Source organism: Kuraishia capsulata, genomic scaffold (genome assembly GCF_000576695.1).
Source record: "Kuraishia capsulata CBS 1993 genomic scaffold, Kuraishia_capsulata_scaffold_4, whole genome shotgun sequence".
NCBI lineage: Eukaryota > Fungi > Ascomycota > Pichiomycetes > Pichiales > Pichiaceae > Kuraishia > Kuraishia capsulata.
The window spans coordinates 62482-83095 of record NW_019172953.1 but is presented as its reverse complement, the minus strand read 5'-3'; the positions used below and the strand labels follow the sequence as shown (position 1 = coordinate 83095).

Here is a 20614-nt window from a genome sequence, read left to right as displayed (position 1 = left end):
GTGAAAAAAATACGAAAAGCCGTACGAGGGTGATCGGTCTAATAATTTTCTTGCGATAGTTGTATATCTGAATGCTCTTGTTCAGGCAAATAAAAAAGTCATAAGAAACGGTATTATTTTGAACGGCGATAGCATGGTGAGTACTATATCTGCCCCTCTGAGAGTCTTATTCCTCCTCCAGTAGCCTGGATGTAAAATGCTTCAACAGTCTATATGGGGCATCTAGTCTATCCATGAAGAGTTCGAGAAACTGGCACTCAGTTCTATCTCTGGATGCCTTTTTGACCAATTCTTGAACATTGTGGACCTTCCCGACATGGCAAAAATGGTCAATGTCTCCGAACACCTCAAATAAACGACACCAGTCCCAGTTGGGAGCAATATCGTTATAAGAGCTATCCTCTCCTTTGATCACACGCTCGATGGTGTAACCGTTGTTATTCAGGAGTAATACCGTGGGTGTTATTTTGTACCTGATGTAGGAAGCATACTCTTGAACAGTCATCTGTGCGGCTCCATCTCCTTGCACTACCACCACCTTGCCGGGAAGATCAAAATCACGAAGAGCCAAGGAAGTTCCAAGAGTAGCAGGAAGAGCATAGCCAATGGAATTCCAAAATGACTGGCCGACGAACTTATTCCCGTTCATCTTGATATCAGCCACTGCAAAGGCAAAAGCGCATGTTTCCACAATGAGAACGTCGTCAGGGCATAAAAAGTCTCCCAGAAAGAGCTCAAGGTGCTTTTGCGATAGTGGCAGATTTTTGGTCCATTTTGGGAGTTTGTCTTGAATTGGTGGAATGATAACATTGGGTGAAACTGGTACTCGACTAGCGTCCAGTTGTCTCAAAATCTCGGGCAGAATAGTCATTAATTTCAGACTAGGATCAATCTTTCCGTTGATGAGAACGTAATCCGAGTTCAGCTCTACCAGATCGGTTTGGTTGATTTTGTTTGAACCAAGACCGTCGTTGAGTTCATTGTGGAAGCTACCAATATGCAGGACCAAATCAGAAGACTCAATTTGAGAGTTGATAAGCGGATTGCTTGAAATCTTACCAGCGTAAGTTCCCACAAATCTGGGCATTGACTCGTTTAAAATGCCCTTTCCAAGATATGCGCTGTACCAATTGACTTTATCGCCAATCTCTTTAACCAGATTCTTGACCTCTTGATCCATTCGAAAAGACTTGATATGATAATCGCACAAAATCGAGGTATTTCCGGATTGGTACAGTTTCTTCAGAATCTCACTGGCACACTGGGCAACCTTGGCATCATCAGTAGTCTTGGTGTCCAGATCCAATGGCTGGAACAATCTCTCTGTCGAAACCAAAGAATCTGCGAGATCCAAAGGAAGAAACAGATATCCAGGCCGTGATTGCGTGTAAGTCTGCACTATGGCATTGTCCACCTGCTGACAAGCCGTTGCGAGATCCTCCAGAGTTTCCTGAACCACACTAACCGATTTGGCCATTTTCTCGTAAACATAATGGTCTGGTTTCTCGAGCTGATTGGATGCTCCCATCAAATGGTGAATGTTCCAGACATCGGTTCTTTTCTTCACTTTCAAAGCAGATGTACCAACAATGTGAAGAACTGGCACGTACTCAGCATATGAACCTCCAATTCCGTTAATAGCAGATAGTTCACCAACACCATAAGTAGTTACTAAAGCTCCTAGAACTCCAGATGTACGTGAATACCCATCAGCAGCATACGCAGCATTCAGTTCGTTGCAACAACCCACCCAGTTCAACTGTTTGACGTTATATATGTGTTCCAGAAAGTTCAGGTTAAAATCTCCTGGAACTCCGAACACAGATTTGAGTCCTAATTGAGCTAGCCTTACGAAGATATACTCGCTCAATGGAATTGTGCTTTCGGTAGTATCGAAACTAAGACAAAGGCGATCCACTTCGGGGTCGAGTAAAGCAGGAGTCATAGCAATAAGTTAATGATCGGAGAGGGATCTTGAGATAACGATAGTCGGATCGAAAGCAATACCCCTGAAAGATTTGTTTCAACTTCAAGATCTGAGTTGGCAAATTTATATAGTTTTGCTTCGGCAAATGACGGGCGTTCGCGGGATATGCAGTTACGTGATTGCATATGGCAAGCTGGAAACTCCGAGGCCAGCTAATTTGGCTGCCGAAAAGGCCGTTGCGAAAATAGCATCTACAGCAGCTAAGTTGAACTGAACTACTTGGGAGCCCTTGGTTTGATTGGTAGTGCAGTGAAATCCATTTTCAAGCCGGTGAGGGAAGAGCCTGATGTTGGTAAAGGTTCAAGGCGGGCCTCGTGCATTTCCTTGCCTTACTCACCCGCGATTAGCCGACCTATTTAGCTGCACACGTCGCGCACAACAAATCAGGTAGTGTATAAACCAATGATATAGAGACTCAGAGATAAGAGATTCGTGATTGACGTTAGGTCTCAAAAACAATTGGGGATTTGACCTCGTTTTTAGGTATTTATTTTTCAAGTTTTGATGAGTTTAGACCCCACAGAGACCGGGCATTTGCCGTCGCACAATGAATATTTCCAATTGAAGGACAAAGACGTTTGGTCATTGATCAATGAAACTGCTGCACAGACAGAAAAGGAGACAGGAGTGAAGATGGTTCACTTGGGCCAGGGGTTTTACTCCTACTCGCCACCTGACTTTGCAATTGAAGAGGCAAAAAAGGCATTGGACATTGCAATGGTTAATCAGTATGCTCCTACGAGAGGAAGAATGTCTTTAATCGACGCTTTATCCAAGACCTACTCCCATTACTACGACCATGCATTGGAGCCATCGGAGATAATGGTGAGTACTGGGGCTAACGAGGGAATTTTGTCGTGCTTCTTTGGATTTTTGAACCCTGGCGACGAAGTCATTGTGTTTGAGCCTTTTTTCGACCAATATATCTCGAATATCGAGATGGCTGGTGGGAAAGTGGTCTACGTCCAAATTCATGCTCCGAAGGATTTTAATGAAAACATTGTCTCTGGAAAAGACTGGACCATTGATCCTCAAGAACTTGAAAGTGCGATTTCTTCCAAGACCAAGATGATCGTGTTGAACACGCCTCAAAATCCACTTGGAAAGGTATTTACTCGCGAAGAACTCACCATGATTGGAAATCTGGCTGTCAAACACAATTTACTGGTGGTCTCGGATGAGGTTTACGAAAACCTCTATTATGTTCCAGATCGTGTTCGCATTCACACAATTTCGCCTGAAATTGATGAGAGGTGTCTCGTGGTTGGTTCGTCTGGAAAAACTTTTGCGGCTACAGGCTGGAGAATCGGTTGGGTCATTGGCAACAAAGCTCTCATCAACTACGTTGCCGCAGCCCATACCAGAATCTGTTTTTCTTCACCAGGCCCAATGCAGGAGGCCGTAGCAGGTGCTCTGCTACGTGCTAAGGACAATGGCTATTACGAAAAATCCAGAGCCGCTTTCGTGAACAAGTACAAGATTTTCACCTCGGTGTTTGACTATCTGGGATTGCCATACACCAAGGCTGAAGGTGGGTACTATCTCTACGTGAATTTCCACAAACTGCAAATTCCGGACAATTACGTTTTTCCAGACCTCTTCTTGAAGAGCAGAGACTTTCAATTGGCATACTGGTTGATAAAGGAAATTGGTGTGGTTTCTATTCCTCCCTCTGAGTTCTACATCTCTGAGCATAAGGCAGAAGCCAAAGATTGTCTCCGATTTGCCATTTGCAAGCAAGACGAGGTATTGCAAGAGGCTGTTAAGAGATTGAAGAAGTTGAAGCCATTTGTTGGAAATCGAACCAATCAATAAATAAAATACGTTGGACAAATTCAACTGATTATATTGTATGTTTCGTTATCAGTAAGATTGCGTGCGCGACCGATTCGTAATCAGAGAAATCTCACTGGAGAGGTGATGCGATATTGGAATTTTTCACGCAGTGCCCAATCATATCGCTTCCACGATTACTAGAAACGCCACAACCGTGTCATACCGTGATCTTTGTGACGCCGTAGGCATCGAGGAGGATTACTAGCAGTCATGACCCAGGAACTACTGTGATCATTAGGGAACTGAACATGTTGACTTCTGGATTGAGATACGGAAAACAAATTTTGTCGAGGAGCTTTCGTGGAAAGCCCCAGATACGCAGCTTGGGCGCTTTGAGGCCTAAGAGCGGCTCAGACTACCGGCACTACAAGAACGCCTTTGGATTATTTGCAGTTTCCTCGGTGGTTTTGGCGGGTATCACAGTATTTTCACCTTTGGTGTTGAACGACAACCCCAGAGTTGTATCCAAAAAGGAATTGAGCACCCATTCCACCGAGGACGATTGTTGGATCAGCATTAATGGAAAAGTTTACGATCTCAGTGGGTTTGCGCGTAAACATCCAGGCGGGACAAATCCAATACTTAAATACGCTGGATCTGATGCTTCGAGAATCTTCAACAGTCTCCATGCTCCCGGTTTGATCGCAACTGCATTAACACCGGATCTGGTGGTGGGTGAGTACCTGGACAGCGGAGACGAGACGACCGATCTTGAAGAGCTTGAAAAACAGGAGAGCATGAGCAACAAGCCTCCATTATCAAGAATTTTCAATCTGAACGATTTCGAAAAAGTTGCCAGACAAGTTTTGAGCGAATACGCTCTAGCCTATTATGCCACTGGCTCAGACGATGAAGTTACCTTGGGTGAAAACCACAACGCGTACCACCGCGTGTTTTTCAAGCCTCGTGTTCTGGTTAATGTTGCACAGATTGACACTAGCACCAGTCTGCTCGGAACTCCAACGTCGGTGCCCTTTTACGTCTCTGCTGCTGCTAGAGCCAAGCTGGGCCATGAGGACGGCGAACTGGCAATTGCCAAAGGAGCTGGAAGAGAAGACGTGATCCAGATGATATCAACAGTGGCTTCATATCCTCTTGACGAAATCACTGCGGTTGCAAGACCTGGCCAATCGCAATGGTTCCAGCTATACGTTAACGCAGATCCGGAGCATACACGGAGCTTGATGGAGAAATTCAACAACACTGCCTGTTTGAAAGGACTTTTCATAACTGTTGATACTGCATGTTTGGGAAACAGAGAAACTGACAGAAGGGGTCATTTCGAGGAATTGAGCTTCCCTGTTGACGATGAAGGATTTCCCGTCAGAAATGTGGCTAATTCGGTAGCCAGTTCCCTCATGGACACGGGCTTGGTATGGGACGATATCGCCAGGTTTCGGGCCATGACATCCAAGCCAATTGTGCTCAAGGGTATTCAATGTGTCGATGATGTGTTGAAAGCAATAGACGCTGGAGTTGATGGGGTGGTTCTTTCAAACCATGGAGGGCGAAATCTGGATTTTTCACCTCCTCCTTTGCAGGTTCTAGCCGACCTCCAGCCTGTACTAAAAGAGAAAGGCCTAGAGGGCAAAATAGAAATTTTTATAGACGGTGGAGTTAGAAGAGGAACTGACATACTCAAAGCGCTTTGCCTGGGTGCTACTGGAGTTGGACTCGGCAGGCCGTTCCTCTACTCTGTATCTGGATACGGAGAAGCCGGGGTAGTTAAGGCCATCCAAATCTTGAAGGATGAACTGGAGATCAGCATGAGGCTTCTCGGTGTTACCAAAATCAGTGACTTAACTCCAGAGCATGTTGATGTGAGACAGTTGAGAGTGGCTGAGGCTGGTAAACTATGATATACCACAAAGTTTGATTGCATTTTGTAAAGAATCATCATTTATTTGAGCAACCACCAACGCATGCCTGCATGTATGGTATGAAATACATCGCAAGGGGCTATTTTAGATTTTTTTCGTGCGTCTTGTCACAGCTAGACCAACGAAATCGGAGGCTAAACAGCTGCAATGACGAATATGTCATGACCCTCGCTTAGCACATATCTGTGGCCAAGTCGGGGAAAGTGGAGAAAAACGTGTCTGAACCAATCTTGGGTGAATGCTTTAATAGTGGGCGATTGTGGTTAAGACCTGTTCTAATGGGACAGTGCATTGGACTGCGGAAACTGTGCTTGAAGTGTGTATGTGCATGCATTCCAGATTGTCCTCTATCGATCGAGCGAGACCGAACAGTTTTGGAGGTCGGCCTGGATCTCGTTCGGCTTTGACCGTCTTTGGCACTTCGCAGTCTTCCCATGGTGTCAACGCGATTCGTAATAGACTAAGTCCCAGAAGCCAGATCTTCTTCTACTCCACACACGACATAAATTTGATTTTAGCACTACCTGTCCACTTCTTACCTCACCTTTTTTGCATCGATTTGTCATTTAACCTGCTTTAAGAGACCCAAGCAAATCCCGCCCTTTATAATATATTTTTTGAAGGACATCTCGGAGTATCGCCGTGTCCGAATATAGTTAGTGGGTATTGCTATTTGAGTTCCACGAATATACCCGTGTTGGTACGTCATGAACCCCGAAGCGGTCATACGCCCCGAAGCAGCAACCTTGCCACTTAACCCCAGCATGTCAGGTGATGTTAGCAACGCGGCCGTCGCAGAATCAACCGGAATAATCAACAACGAGTCTCATTCGGGTAGGCGTCAACCGAGTACTGATACCTCGGTTGTAGGGGTGGTTGGTGCGACTGGCGAGCCTGAGTTCATCGATAAGAGATTTTACATTCCTGATTTGGACTCGAAGTCGGATAGGTTTTTTCACGATTTACAGATACAACACCGCAACGAAACGTTGCAGAACGCAAAAGCTGGTGACCAAATTGGTGAAAATCACCAAGGCCAACTTGATCCAATGAACGCTGGTGAGAGACTCAACAGGCCTGGACCTACGCCATTGTTCAACCAGTCGTATATGAATGGACACCAACAGAATCAGCAGGTTCAGCAGGCTCAACAGGCTCAACAGGCTCAGCAGGCTCAACAACAGGGTCAGAATCAGCAGAACGCTCACTTGAGCATGTTTGGGCCTCCATCGCCCACCAACAGCCTGAACTCGTTCTTCAACTCGCACTCATTCGTGGGAAACCCCATTTTATATAATGACTTTGGATTTCCGGTGTGGGAGAATTTCGACATGCTGACACCTACTGCGACAGACTCTTCGCATTCTCAGACTCCTGTCCATGGAAGAAACATGGCCCAGCCGGTGCCGAGAAGACGTGTCTCCATTTCGAACGGTCACATTGGCCAGATCGTCCAAGCGAACAGCTTTATATACCACCACAAGCACCAAGGTGACAAGCAAAGTGACGGATCGGAACGGGTTCTAGACTCCGAAACTGGTCGCGATCAGGATGAGACCGCAAAGGGCGCGGTCGGCGAAGAAAAACCGCTACTCAAGTCTGAAACGGAACTGGATGAGCCGCTGAACCGAAGAGTCAAGCAGGAAACCGACTCCCAGCTGGATATGGACGTGAACGAGAACGGTGTTCCCAAAACACGTCTTCTGTACAATAATGAGGTGATTTTCGACCCAGATGCACCTATCCCGGGGACTGCGGTGTGGAAGAAACAGAAGCTTTTAGAAAGGAACAAATTGGCTGCAGCTAGGTGCAGGCAAAAAAAGAAGGTCAATCAGCAGAAACTGCAGAATGATATAGATCACTACAAGGACGAGGCGGACTCGCTGCGGATACGACTTCGCGCTGCTGAAGAGTTAATTTTCAAGGTTCAGCAGGAGGTGAAGAGGCAGGGCATCAACGAGGGGGTTTTTGGGGAAATTCTAGCTTTTGAGAAAACAGGTTTGTAATAAAAATCAAAGTTATTGAAGGGCAGTGGAGTAGGCACCCAAGCCGAGCACTTACGCTTTATTAATCAACGTCACTGGCAGCAGCTACAATCATAGTTGACTTGTCTCGAAATTTCTCGGTTCTAGCCTCGTAATCTTTTATTTATTCAAATAAATTCCCTCCCCCCCCCCACTTGATTAGAATCCTTGGACGGTATCCGAGACCCGTCATCCGAGATCCGTTATCGCATTGGCCAAATCGGGAAATATGGCGGTAAAGGATACCCCCCGTAGACGCAAGAAAGATAAGGTAGAAATTGTGCAGGCAAGGTGCAATGCGTACATGATAGGTATAAATATACCGCATTTTTTACGTGAAGATTGCCTGCTTTACTTGCTAGATTAGCGAAAGCGAAACCGAATTTTTCATCTACCTCTTGCCCATCAGCATTCTATATTACGCCCAATCAAACTGAAATGCCTAGTTTGAACGATACTCTTTCACAGTTCAAAATCACCCCCGGAAGGCTGGTGAAGACCATCCACGAAACTTCAGGAAAATTTGGCGCCAAAGGCAAATGGGGTCCCTTAGACTCAGACACCGGAGTTTGTCGTCTGGCCCTTAGCGACGAGGATAAGGGCGTTCGTGATTGGTTTGTCCAAGAACTGATATCGCTTGGATGCGAAGTCAAGATCGACGAGGTTGGCTCGATCTTTGGAATTTACCCTGGGAAAGACAACTCCAAACCCCCAACAGCGATGGGATCACATTTGGACACGCAACCAACGGGTGGAAGATACGACGGCATCCTTGGAGTATTGAGTGGACTGGAGGTGTTAAGAACCTTCAAGGATTCAGGATACGTCCCAAACTATCCAGTTGCGCTGGTGGACTGGATGAACGAAGAAGGTGCCCGATTTCCAATGTCTATCATGGCATCCTCCGTTTGGGCCGGGAACTTCTCTAAGGAAGAGGTTTATAACACCAAGTCTATCTCCGACCTCAAGCCGGTCTCTGTGAAAGAAGAATTGGAAAGAATAGGCTACCTGGGAGAGACACCAGCAAATTACCTGCAAAACAAACTCGCTGCACACTTTGAGATTCACATAGAGCAGGGCCCTATTCTGGAAGAAGAAGAGAAGGAAATTGGTATCGTGGTAGGAGTTCAGTCCTATTCCTGGTTCAACGTGTATGTCAGAGGAAAGGCTCAACATACTGGAACAACTCCATTAAATGCCAGAAATGACGCGCTTTTGAGTTGTGCGAAGATGCTGGTGAAGGCTAATGAAATAGCCCACAAGCACAATGGGTTGTGCTCCATCGGCACTTTGAGACTCGAACCCAGTTCAATCAACGTGATTCCGGAGTATGTGCATTTCACGCTGGATTGCAGGCACCAGTTGGACGAAGTCCGCGAAAAGATCATCGAGGAATGCAAATCGGAGTTCCAGAAGATCGCTGAGGCACCTAATGGATCTTCCACCAAAGAAGCCAAGGTAGAGTTCGAGTTGATCTATACCTCTCCAGCAGTCCATTTTAACGAGGTGTGTGTATCATGTGTCGAGCAGAGTGCCGAGGAACTTGTTGGTAAAAACAAGGTGAAAAAGATTATCTCCGGTGCCGGTCACGATTCGTGCTCGACATCCACCAGAATTCCAACCTCGATGATCTTTATTCCATGCAAGGATGGTGTTTCGCACAATTTTGAAGAATATTCGACGCCTGAACAGTGCGAAAACGGCTATTTGACGCTGCTGGGTGCTGTTGTGAGGTATGACCAGAATCGCTCGGAGTGAAGATAAGTAAGTAAAGTCGTCTTGACTGTGAACAGATATGTTAATGCCTAAGTGTATGGCCCTTATATCACCTACTCTAGAGAGATAAAGTAGAAGAAACGGTGCTGGTTTCCATTTTCTAGAACATACCCACTCGTAGCTCCTTTATCCAAAATTCCTATTCACATATATCTTCGACCTCGCCAATGAAACAAACTCTCCATCCTCACTCTTGTTATTCTGCAAATCCCAGAGAAGCATCCTAAGATCATTGTAAAAAATCTGGCCGTATTCTAGTTTTCCCCTTATCATGTGTATTTTCATCCTGGACTTGTAGCGCGGATGACAGACCTGTCTCTTGATCCATTCCGAGTTCACTGAATCCTCCGACTCAACAGTCTGCAGTTTCACCATTCTCCCCGTGAAATCTCGGATAATCTTGATGAAAGTAAAGCTTTCAACATCAAACGATTTGTTTATGAAAGGCAGCACGTTATCATCGTTATTGTGCAACACATCAGTTCTACCCTCGCCATGCTCGCCTTGAACTACCTCTTCGACGAGTTTCAGGTCCGAGATATCCTGGGTTTGAAAGGTGAGTGTTTTCGTCGTCACCAATGAATCTGTTGGTTTCAAAACTATATCTTCTCCGGTAGAACCCATTATCATGTCCACCAAGTCTGATGGATAATCACACCTAGTGTTTTGAAATTGGACTAGACCTTCCATGGAAAAATCCATATTGATAGGCAATTGCGACTGAGAAAGAGTCGAATAATCGTATAAGCGGATACTTCTTCGATCTTTTTTCTCTAAATGCAAAAATAGACTCCGCAGGTCCTGATGCAGCAGAAACCGTCCATTCAGTCCAGAGGTGAAAGGCCTTCCCTGAGGTCTGGTGGACTTTTTTTCAAGTCTGTTTCTGTTTTTCGGCCTTTTGGCCAGTTTCAGAGGGGGTAATTTTGGCTGGAATTGTTGTTGTTGTTGTTGTTGTTGTTGCTGTTGGTGCTGGTGCTGGTGCTGGTGCTGCTGTGGCGACTGCTGATGGAGCAATGGCTGAAATTGCTGGTACTGCGATGATAGTGGATGGTGATGTTGGGTCTGTAAATTAGGCTGTAAAGGATGCTGTAAAGGATGCTGTAAAGGATGCTGTTGATGGTTATGACGTAGAGTATGCTGTTGAGGGGACTGTAAAGGGTGACTTTGTTCCTGCGTTGATGGAATATGCTGTTTGGGATAATGCTGATTTTGGTGATGTTGATGATGCTGACTTTGGCTTTGTTGCTGGCTTTGCTGATAAGGATAATAAACCGGATACTGCAATACCCTCGGGCCATAATAGTACTGATATGGCTGCTGGTACTGATTGGAAGGCACTCTCGCCATATTGGGAACACTCGAAGCAGAAGTCAAAGGAGCTTGTGAGGAAAAAGGGCTATCGTATTCCAAACGAGGAATCAAAGGAAGTGATGATGAAGACGGTATTGGTGGTTGGAGCGGTAACGGACTTGGGTTCGAAGGGCGTGGGCTGGAGCGTAGACTCTGATGAAGACCCTCACCGATATGATGCAAGCCGTGTGGGCTTGGATGGACACTCGGCTGAAGACTTTGAGAACTGCCACTGATTTGACGTTGATGAATACCAAGCGAACCTGGTGGAGAACTGAGGACCATTCCGCTTGGAGTTTGGTGGAGACTAGAACCCAGGTCATCCGACACTCGACGAGGACTTTCTGTCTTCAGAGGAATGCCCAATTGGCCTTTGGGACCATCAGCTATTTGACCGAGAGCAACAAAGCTTTGGGGTGGAATAGCACCTGAGCTGGACCTCTTTCGAGGAACCTCTTTTTTTGCATGACCAGCCTGGTATTGATAGGGGCTGGGGATGGTCTGGTATAGAGTGTTGGCTGCGTCACTTTTCCTCTTTCCACTGGTATTTTCAAGGGCACTGGAAGGTTCCCCTTCCGTGCCCTCTTTGTGCTGGTCATGCCCGTCTATTGCTTGATCTGAAGCTTCTATATTTTCAACACCATCTTTCTTTCCATCACCGTCCACACCATCACCGTCATCCTGGGGGTTGTTGACTAGATCTTGGATCGAAACTTTCAACGGTCTGTGTGGGTTTGACATTGAGGAGGTGGCCACCGAACAAGAGATGCGACCAAAGTGAACAAGGAACAATGAAGAAACAGGGAAACGTAAAAAAGGAAAAGCTGATGATGTAGGAACTAGTTAGCACAAAAGCAGGAAATAGCACAAAAGCGGTAAAATGAAGACTCGGGATTAGGAAACTGGAATTGTATGATCGAAGGTAGGTCCAGTGTTGTAGAAAAACCCACAACAAGACTAAAGATCAACACAAGGTTCTAGCTATTGGCAAGAGCAAGAAAAGGAAAACAAAAAGAGCTAGACCAAAAGTTCAATCCCGACCGTTCAATTACTTGGGAATAACAAGATAAATGTAAAGGAGGGTAGTGATCTTGATTCACCCGGTAAATTCAGTGAATCATGAAAGAATCGTGGTTTGCGGTTTGTATTTGAGATTGGTACGGCCAGAACAGAGAGCACAACAATGACACTCGTAAAATGAATCAACTGGTTCAACGCTCGTACAATTTGACCTCTCGATCAAATAATGTCTAGCAATCAGCGCTTATAAGAAGAATGTGATTCAACGGCAATCTCAGCCATATTATATTCGGTGAAAAACATCAAGGGACTTTAAAAGAAATGTCAAACAAAGGGAGCGCAGGAGGCGGACCAACACCAGACAGGACAGACGCATGTTTGCCTAGCCAGCATATACATGTGGGTTACACTTCTCAAATGCAACGTCCAGGATGGAGAGGTACATGAGGGCCAGCATCGAGAGCTATGTTTTAGGTGAAGATTGACCTAAATCTACCATGAATCAGGGCTACAGGACCGTTGTTCTGGGAGGTTAACCGGAGATCGAGAACGGAGTTCTGTGACCTCCCAAAAGCGGATGCAGCAGGCTACATGGTTTAGAAGGGCTGTCTGCAAAGGCCGGAGATACTTGTAATAATGGAGGTGCGGATCATATTGCACTGTTCCCGTTATCGTGGTGGGGGTTACGGAATATGACAGTGGAGACACAGGTCTTTTTTTGAATTGGGTTTTACTTTATTTTTATTTTCCACATGTTAGCGATCATTTCCTTGCTTGTTTTTCAGACGTGGTGCCGGAGCTAGCCTTTCGTTTTTGCTCATTGCTTCGCCGTTTCGACTGTTTAGCCTGTTGTGCAGAAAGCGTGGTCAACTGCAAGGGTGCAGAAATGGTTGGACACGGCCAAGAAACAGACGGAAAAACAAAAGCACGAACGGAGGGTGAGCTGCAACAAAGGTCTCACACCGAGTTTGCCGGATAGAGTTGTGGTCGATACAAAGGTCATGTAAGGGGTGATGTATATGCAATATAGATGAGAAGCTAATGTAGAGGTTGAATCGGTAAAAAGCCGGTTAAAGTTACTCTCTGCGATGAGAGTCAATCTCAAGCCAACACAGGGATGATTTAACATAGGGGTGACAACGCTGAACTAGAATATTGGACGGTGGACAAAAAATGGTAGAGATGTACGCGTAAAATAAGTATGCGCTTTGGTTTCGTCGACTAGGCCGGATGGGATCCATATCATTGCAGGCCAGTTCGAATCGGGAACTATTATGTTTTCAGATAATTTCAGGTGGACCAAGCCAACCTGCAAATGCGAACATTGGATCTGTCTCCACAATCTGAGTATACGTTAAAAGGAGTTTAAATCTTGAAATTGAACTGGGGTGTCTCTCACTCCCTGATATACGAGTGGTCGAAGCAAAAGTCGAAGCGAAGGGCGATGCACTGGGACTCAATTCAATTGCATACAAATTCTGTCTACAGACCGCTCTCCGCCACTCATACTTTGAGCAGGTAAGCACGATTGCAGTCACAATGACCAGTGATCCAAAGCGAACCATATAGTCTATCGCTCCCCAAATTACCCAAAGCCGTGCGAATTGCCAAAGCTTGGGCACCCCAGATCCTGGTGATCGTCAACGAGGGCCTGCGGTATCCGGATATTATTCAAGACTTGTTTAAAGTTTTATGTGGGTCCTTTCGACTGCGTTTCTTTTTGAGCGCGCTACGGGAGTACATAATATTTTTTGGTCGTGGATGTGGCGTGGGTACTCTGAAGTAGTCCCAAAAAGGAATGAAATCATGGCAATAGATTGTGAAGTGGTGAGTTGCTAAATTTTAGTTTAGGTTGGGGGTAACATTTACGCAAATGAACTTTATTGGATCCTATTGTGGATATATTATATAGTAGCGTTTTGATGATCCCAGTGCTCGAGAATAAGCCTGCCTCCTATTATTGGGTGGTCTTCTTCTTTGTTCCCATGAATTACACTGCCTATACATATACTGGTTCGCATAGTCTTTAGTGATCGTTGTAGCAAGGAGTAGCTCGTATTAAAAGACTCCGGAGATATGCGCAAGGTGTTATATGACGTGGGTTGTGTAAATGAAAGTGGACGATAGTTATATATTTAGTTGTGGTACATTTACTAAATAATAATATTCTGTAGCTGACGTACGCCTCGGTAGTAGACTTTGAGCGGATATGCTTTCATTTGTTAGAGCTCATGTATATCATGTACGTTCAGGCATGTACAACCAAGCACGTGACACTTTTCAGTCAAATTAGCCCCTTTCTAGGACCCCGGCCTCGTATTTTGAATTAACTAGGAAGGAGAGGGGCTTATTGGAAATTTAGCCTGGGAACTTGATTTCTTACGGAACCATGGCATTGTTGCTCTCCGTTGCAGAATCCATCGACCATCTCACCCAGTTCTCGCTTTTGCTAGTTAATCCATTCGGCCACTACTGAACATAACTCAAAACCGTTTGATCAAATCGGGCATAAAGGGACCAAATTACTAGTGGGTTGATGTACAAACTTGCCGATGAAGCGACCCGGACCCAACTCTCTCACATTTGAAATCCCGTAGGTGCATTTGGTGAAGGGACGACAAAGAGGAGTTGCGTCGAAAAAAAGCCTATTGACTATATTATCATACGGAATGAATAAATGTATGACAAGTGGACAATAAATAGTCACCTATATCCTTGGGAGCGGTAGAGTGGAGCCTATGAACCTTTTTATTTCTCTATTGTATGGTCATTAGGCAAGAACCCAGAGTTGAGGTTGTTACTAATTAGTTTTAATCATTACTCCTTCTAGTAATGACCCTTTCTTTCTCTTTTCTACCCTCCTATATTTTACCTTTTTCCTGGTCTCCTTTCAATATCCCTTCCAGGAATCTTGCCTCTTGCAGCACACCCAATTCGAAACAATGACTTAGCGGGGCATCGGCAGTGGTAGCTTTGACGTTATCAACAAGTAACACGTGACGAGTCTCCCATTCATTCCGGATGTACCATTGTTTCACAAAAGCTTTCAAAAACAAAAATCTGCCACTTCATTGAAAAACAACACATCCGTTTCCGCGATGTCTTTGGTTTTTTTCGGCTGGGCCTCATAACAGAATTTCACGACAATGTGATTCAACGAATCTTTCCGCAGTTATCTGCGGGGGCCTGCAAGAGGTGCGCGTTTGACGCACAATGACGGTGGGAAAAAATACTGGGATATGAAGAAATTCGGCAAGACAGCACCCGAAGATAAACTCAGACGGCGCGCAGGAGAAAATTCTGTTGGGAGGTATCTGCTTGGTCGGGGCAATAGTGCTAATGATATTGCTCGGAGACTCCGCCGCATCGGTATTGCTACTGGCATTCACCTGTTTTACAGATTTTCCAGAGAGCAGGAATCAATCCAAATAACACGTGACATCTGGGATCCAGTTACTGGTTATCAACTCCTCCACTATCTACTGCTTCGACCGCAGCCAGCATGCAATCTGTGGCACGATCACAAACCTACGAAATTGATATCATTCAGTTCAGTTATCGAGATACGGACAATCCCATTGCGCTTGCGAGTTCATTGAATCAAGACCGCGTCACGCTCGTTTACAGTGCGAACGCTACCGTTTCAAAAGAGGAATGTCACGTGATTTATGGTCGGTACACGTTCGACTGAAACAGAGCCAGTGCACGTCTATTACACCTACAACACTTGCATGTTGTATGGTGTCAGCTTTGTACCAAAGACGGGCGAAATGATTTTCATATATATATACATGGACCAGTTCATCATTATGCTCTTATTTTGCTTCTGACTGGTTACTATGCTTTTGCCATATCTTTTTCTGCTGTTCGGCAGCGCTTGCGCAGCATACGTTAATGTCACCACCTCCACAATCACTTCATGCTCCTTGGGAATTTGTTCTATTATTACAACAACTGTACCATGCTCTTATAAAACTGAGTCATCTGTCAAGCTTACTTCTACAAAGTCTGCAGTGGAGCTTACATATACTTCGTGTGACACACTGGGGTGTCATACACTAACGTCTACAGTTGCCATTCCACGTTCGCTTTCTACAAAGACCACTTGTTCAAGCTGCTCCTCGCAGGCTACTTCTATACCTGTTAGTATTTTCGAAACTACAAAGACAGTCACAACGCTTGTGACAGGACAGGACTATGTCACGATTACATCGTGTGGATCAAAAGGGTGCAGTACTTATCCAACTGGACTTACCACCATAACGAGCACTAGCAATGGCATCGCGACTGTTTATACGACTTATTGTCCATTAACGGGAAGTTCCGGATTAGTGAGTTCTGTTAAGACACCTGCTACAACACCTGCTACAACATCATCGTCATCAGTTGCCTCTTCACCTTCCTCATATCTTACTACTATCACCAGCAGTGTGAATGGGGTTACTACCGTCTACACAACATATTGCCCTTTGACCAGTGCGAGCGAAACTTCAAAAGTTATAGAGAGTTCCTCATCGACTGTTTTATCGGTAACCACAGGAGTTGACGATACAACTTCGATCTCCAAAACCAATACTAGTTTGTCTGCTGAGTCGAGTATTATTACCAGTGCTACCAGTGCTACTACCACTCATACCAGAACTAGTTTGTCTGCTGAGACAGGTATCATTACCACTGCTACTGATGATGATATAACTGCTACCACCACACACACCAGTATATTTACTAGTGACACCGATGATGATGAAACTGCTACCACCACTCACATCAGCATAGTTACTAGTGACACTGACGCTAGTGAATATACCACTGATACTAGTACTGTTGCTACTGGTATTGTTGCTAGTGAGTCTAGTTCTACTATTACTCAGGTTACTTCCCCATCGTCAGTGCTTACGACTGCCACAATCACGTCAAATGGGGTTCGCACCGTCATCACCACTTATTGTCCACTAAGCAGTGATACCACTGCCGAGAGTTCAATTGAGGCCACATCAAAAACAGGTCCCACCTCTTCTCACTCATCATCATCATTATCATCATCCAGCGAGATTGAAGTTACGACGACAATATCCTCGAAGGACATTTCCAGTTCCAGTTCTGTCACAACAGCCCTTTCAAAATCTTCTACAGAGTCTTCAGATACCGCCACAGATTATACCGCTTCCAGCACTATCACCACTCCAGTACAAAGAAATCCCTCGACAACAACAATCACATCTTGCTCCAAAGGTTCCTGCACTGCATTAGTCACTGGGGTATCCCAACAGACCATCACCTCCAACGGGGTGGAAACAGTTTACACGACCTATTGTCCATTAACCTCAAAGCAAGGGGTTCACATCGTGGGAACCGGCTCTGTTTCGGAAACGGAGACCACAACATTGTCAACAGTATATATCACCTCGACTGCCTCGGCTGAGGCCACATCTGCGACATCCAGTGTTCTAAACCTGAACGCTTTCACCGGTGCAGCCAATAGAGTGGTTCCATCTGCGTTCTTGTTTATAGTGGTTGCATTGTTTGACTGGTTGTGATTTGTTTGAGCCTCTGAATCTCATTCCTATTCTTTCAAAAGACGAAAACGGGTTTAATTTCTTTTTATAGCCTTGCCACGTTGCTGGTTGTCTCAATACACTGTTCATTACTGTTTTAACTTCCCCTGCAATATAATCACATTAACAACTGAAATATTATCGCAGGTGGTTTACTATTCTTGGTTCTCTTGTTGGACTAATTGTGATCACATTATTGTATCCGTTGTACTATTTCGCTCTTATACTGTTTCGTCTTTCGTTCCCGATTTGTCATTTGTCATTTATCCTGTTAATACATCGAAGATTTGTATTCGAAGTCCTTGATGAACTTCTCTGCATCTTTATTCCCAGCATCATTTCTTTGTGGCGGTGATCTTGATCTCGGCCTCAACTTCTTCAGACCATATGGCTCTCTTTCCCGGATACTTTCCTTGAAAACTCGAGATTGCTCCTCCTTCAACTCTGCGTTGTGTCGTATCTTCACTGGCTTCAGTCTCTTCATTAACCTCTCCCTGAACTCATCAACCCGTAGATCTATGGTTTCATCATCTAACCCACCGTCCTCGAGCTCTTCCCTTAGATCCATACATCTGACCTCTATGGCCCTCTTAGATTCGTGTTCGCTTATTTCAACGTCTTTTCCAAGGCTCAGTTGTTTCTGTGTTCTCACGTAGTTTTTGTTGTTTGTTCCGGATATAAGTTCACGCCTGGCAAACTGTCCATTTGCCTGTCCTTCTTGTCTCTTTGCGGAAGCTAGATTCCGCTGAACGTACCCGTTGGTACCCGTTCCCCTCGCAGTTTTGAGTCCTATTCCGTTATAAGACATGGCGTTAAGAATCCTGTACTGTTCTGGGAGAGAGTTTGCAGCAAAAGGAAAGTCTCAAGTCCAACTTTAGCCCTTTTCAAACTTTGAGATTATATAATCATTACGTAATATTTCAGCACTGCACGTCAAGCATGTGGGGACAACTCAGATGCACCACGCCATGTCTTCTTTTCTTCTTTTTTTTTGGTGCCAGCTGAGTATTTTTGTTGTAAATGTCAGCAAAACAACAGCGGTCACGGAATGGGTGTTTGACATGCAGATCACGACATCTGAAATGCGACGAGATGATTCCCGAATGTCTGAACTGCAAGAGGTCCAACAAAACGTGTGAACGTGGTATTCGGATCAAGATGATTCAAACGACACGATTCGACGTGAAGAAGAACGACTTCAACTATCGACCGCGTGGACAATATCAGTTTTTGGACCAGTCGCTCGCAGTTGCCTCAGATTACATAGGTGGCGATGTGGGCTACAAGCCGTACATCAAGTTGCATACTCCAGAGGACCTTCGGGAGAGTCTTGACCAGTACAACTTGTCCACGGACGCCCCACCAGCAAAAAAGGCCAAGATCTACGAGACTGCCACCACAGTGAACATGTCGCTGGTAAATCAGATTGAGAGTGCATTAAAGGACCGGGACGAGAAAAGTTACATATCGGCGCTTGTTGATAAGGAGGAAAGCTCTTCAGCCATGGGGGGATCGTCCACCTCATTGGATTCTCCTTTAAATTTAACAAGTCGCGATTCGCCTTTGTACAACTCGAGCTCTACACAGTCTGAAGGTAAAAGTCCTCAGTTGACACCGTCGAAGAATAGAGCAGAGGCTCTCTTACTCGCCAATTTTGTTCATCATTGTACGTGGATACTAGATTTTGTTTGCAACGGCAACGTGGTGCCACATTACGTCCGACTTTGGGAGGACGAGATTATGCCAAATATGGTTGTGCGAGATGAGGATCTACTGCGATGCATTTTCAGATGTTCTCTATCGTTCCCTCCTCAAAAGTGGCACGGTCTTATTCCTGTTCCGCGTCAAATAAAGACGGCACTACCACTTCACATGAGAGTGGAGCCTTCCAAAGAAAAGCTTGATTTTTATGCAAAGCAAACAGATGCGTACCAGAGCAGACTTTTCGAGGAAATCCGGCAGGATCCTTTTTTTCAAGACCCCCAAAACGCTCTACCAGACGAGATTTCCAGAATTAAAACGAAACTGGAGAAATATATGATCTCAGCAACATTGGTTTGCTTGAGCATTTACTTTGAGGACTTAACAAGACAAAATATGGTGAGTGCTGGCTATTTGCAGGCCCAGATGAAAAGCGTGAGCTCTCTGATTCTCGAAAGCAAGATTCTGGGTTCAGCTATTTTTGCTGACTCCAGAATTTTCGAAAGTTGTTTCACGATGTTGTTCACCATCGATTTGTGGGGAGCAATAATGCACAAACAGCCGTCGGTACTAGATCCGTTTGAGGTGGGATATTTGCTGCCTCTTCTGGCTGAGTCTGATACTAACTCGGACTTGGCTCCTAACAAGTCTTCCGACACTTTTGAACAAGCCCGCATAGAGGAACTAACCAATGCTGCTACGGAGTCTGATACCATCCAACTTTCTCGGATTCTCATCATTATGTCCAAGATCTACAGATGTGGCCAGTCAGATCTCCAGAACATGGACGAAAAGTGGATTCAGTTGATCGAGGAGATCAATACTTTCGAGAAGGAACTTCCCTTTGTGTACGCACCATCTGGACTCTCCAAAGTAACTGCCGATGACGGATTAGGGACAGCAATGACGGAAAAAGAATCCGGAACACCTGAGAGTAGAGCTTCAGAAGTGTTCAAGGCGCCTTTCATGAAGATACAATTTAGCAGCACGGCGGGACTTGTGGTGCATCTTCTTCACCATGCAGCATATTTGATGAGCGAAAAAGTTAAATTGCCGACTTGGCCTTCATTTTTCCCCGACAACGACAATGAAGATTGGAATTTCCGGCTGATCAATTGGTACAACCTCAACACTACTTTCAAGCACTCCGAAGACAGCCCCACAGAACGAGAGCATATGGCCATCAGAGTCATATCCATGCTGCTTAGTGTGGAAATCAAGTCCAACAGGCTTCACATGAACGGAAGTCAGACCGGGAAGGGTCAGATCATATACCCTCACTTCAAGTGGCTCTATGACCTTTCACTGACCTTTCTGTCTCAGAAGAGCCTGAACGCATTGGACGACATGCTCAATGATTTACGAGGCCAAAGTCAGACTACTTAATCTATACTTTTTTTACGGGAATAACTGGTGCATTATAGGCAAGTTTATTAAATTTCACTTAATAGCAATCGGGCATCGCCAAATCGGGAAATGCTCATC

At 45.2% G+C, this 20614-nt stretch overlaps 10 protein-coding genes across 10 annotated transcripts; 7 read left to right on the top strand and 3 right to left on the bottom strand.

Moving 5' to 3' along the window:
- Window positions 1-166: 166 nt before the first annotated feature.
- KUCA_T00003166001 (uncharacterized protein) lies at window positions 167-1945 on the bottom strand (the record flags this gene model as incomplete). The annotated part of the gene is made up of 1 exon (XM_022601554.1): window positions 167-1945. One exon carries the CDS (start codon window positions 1943-1945, stop codon window positions 167-169), a length of 1779 nt encoding a protein of 592 aa, XP_022459185.1.
- Window positions 1946-2491: 546 nt separating this feature from the next.
- On the top strand, window positions 2492-3802 carry KUCA_T00003165001 (uncharacterized protein; the record flags this gene model as incomplete). Its single annotated transcript, XM_022601553.1, has 1 exon — window positions 2492-3802. The coding sequence occupies one exon, from the start codon at window positions 2492-2494 to the stop codon at window positions 3800-3802; it is 1311 nt and encodes a 436-aa protein (XP_022459184.1).
- A 269-nt stretch (window positions 3803-4071) lies between these two features.
- KUCA_T00003164001 (uncharacterized protein) lies at window positions 4072-5682 on the top strand (the record flags this gene model as incomplete). The annotated part of the gene is made up of 1 exon (XM_022601551.1): window positions 4072-5682. The coding sequence occupies one exon, from the start codon at window positions 4072-4074 to the stop codon at window positions 5680-5682; it is 1611 nt and encodes a 536-aa protein (XP_022459183.1).
- Window positions 5683-6410: 728 nt separating this feature from the next.
- KUCA_T00003163001 (uncharacterized protein) lies at window positions 6411-7709 on the top strand (the record flags this gene model as incomplete). The annotated part of the gene is made up of 1 exon (XM_022601550.1): window positions 6411-7709. The coding sequence occupies one exon, from the start codon at window positions 6411-6413 to the stop codon at window positions 7707-7709; it is 1299 nt and encodes a 432-aa protein (XP_022459182.1).
- Window positions 7710-8165: 456 nt separating this feature from the next.
- KUCA_T00003162001 (uncharacterized protein) lies at window positions 8166-9485 on the top strand (the record flags this gene model as incomplete). The annotated part of the gene is made up of 1 exon (XM_022601549.1): window positions 8166-9485. The coding sequence occupies one exon, from the start codon at window positions 8166-8168 to the stop codon at window positions 9483-9485; it is 1320 nt and encodes a 439-aa protein (XP_022459181.1).
- Window positions 9486-9629: 144 nt separating this feature from the next.
- On the bottom strand, window positions 9630-11594 carry KUCA_T00003161001 (uncharacterized protein; the record flags this gene model as incomplete). The annotated part of the gene is made up of 1 exon (XM_022601548.1): window positions 9630-11594. The coding sequence occupies one exon, from the start codon at window positions 11592-11594 to the stop codon at window positions 9630-9632; it is 1965 nt and encodes a 654-aa protein (XP_022459180.1).
- Window positions 11595-15112: 3518 nt separating this feature from the next.
- On the top strand, window positions 15113-15472 carry KUCA_T00003160001 (uncharacterized protein; the record flags this gene model as incomplete). The annotated part of the gene is made up of 1 exon (XM_022601547.1): window positions 15113-15472. One exon carries the CDS (start codon window positions 15113-15115, stop codon window positions 15470-15472), a length of 360 nt encoding a protein of 119 aa, XP_022459179.1.
- Window positions 15473-15712: 240 nt separating this feature from the next.
- On the top strand, window positions 15713-17410 carry KUCA_T00003159001 (uncharacterized protein; the record flags this gene model as incomplete). Its single annotated transcript, XM_022601546.1, has 1 exon — window positions 15713-17410. One exon carries the CDS (start codon window positions 15713-15715, stop codon window positions 17408-17410), a length of 1698 nt encoding a protein of 565 aa, XP_022459178.1.
- Window positions 17411-17699: 289 nt separating this feature from the next.
- Window positions 17700-18236, bottom strand: KUCA_T00003158001 (uncharacterized protein; the record flags this gene model as incomplete). Its single annotated transcript, XM_022601545.1, has 1 exon — window positions 17700-18236. One exon carries the CDS (start codon window positions 18234-18236, stop codon window positions 17700-17702), a length of 537 nt encoding a protein of 178 aa, XP_022459177.1.
- A 212-nt stretch (window positions 18237-18448) lies between these two features.
- On the top strand, window positions 18449-20515 carry KUCA_T00003157001 (uncharacterized protein; the record flags this gene model as incomplete). Its single annotated transcript, XM_022601544.1, has 1 exon — window positions 18449-20515. The coding sequence occupies one exon, from the start codon at window positions 18449-18451 to the stop codon at window positions 20513-20515; it is 2067 nt and encodes a 688-aa protein (XP_022459176.1).
- Between the last annotated feature and the right edge of the window lie 99 nt (window positions 20516-20614).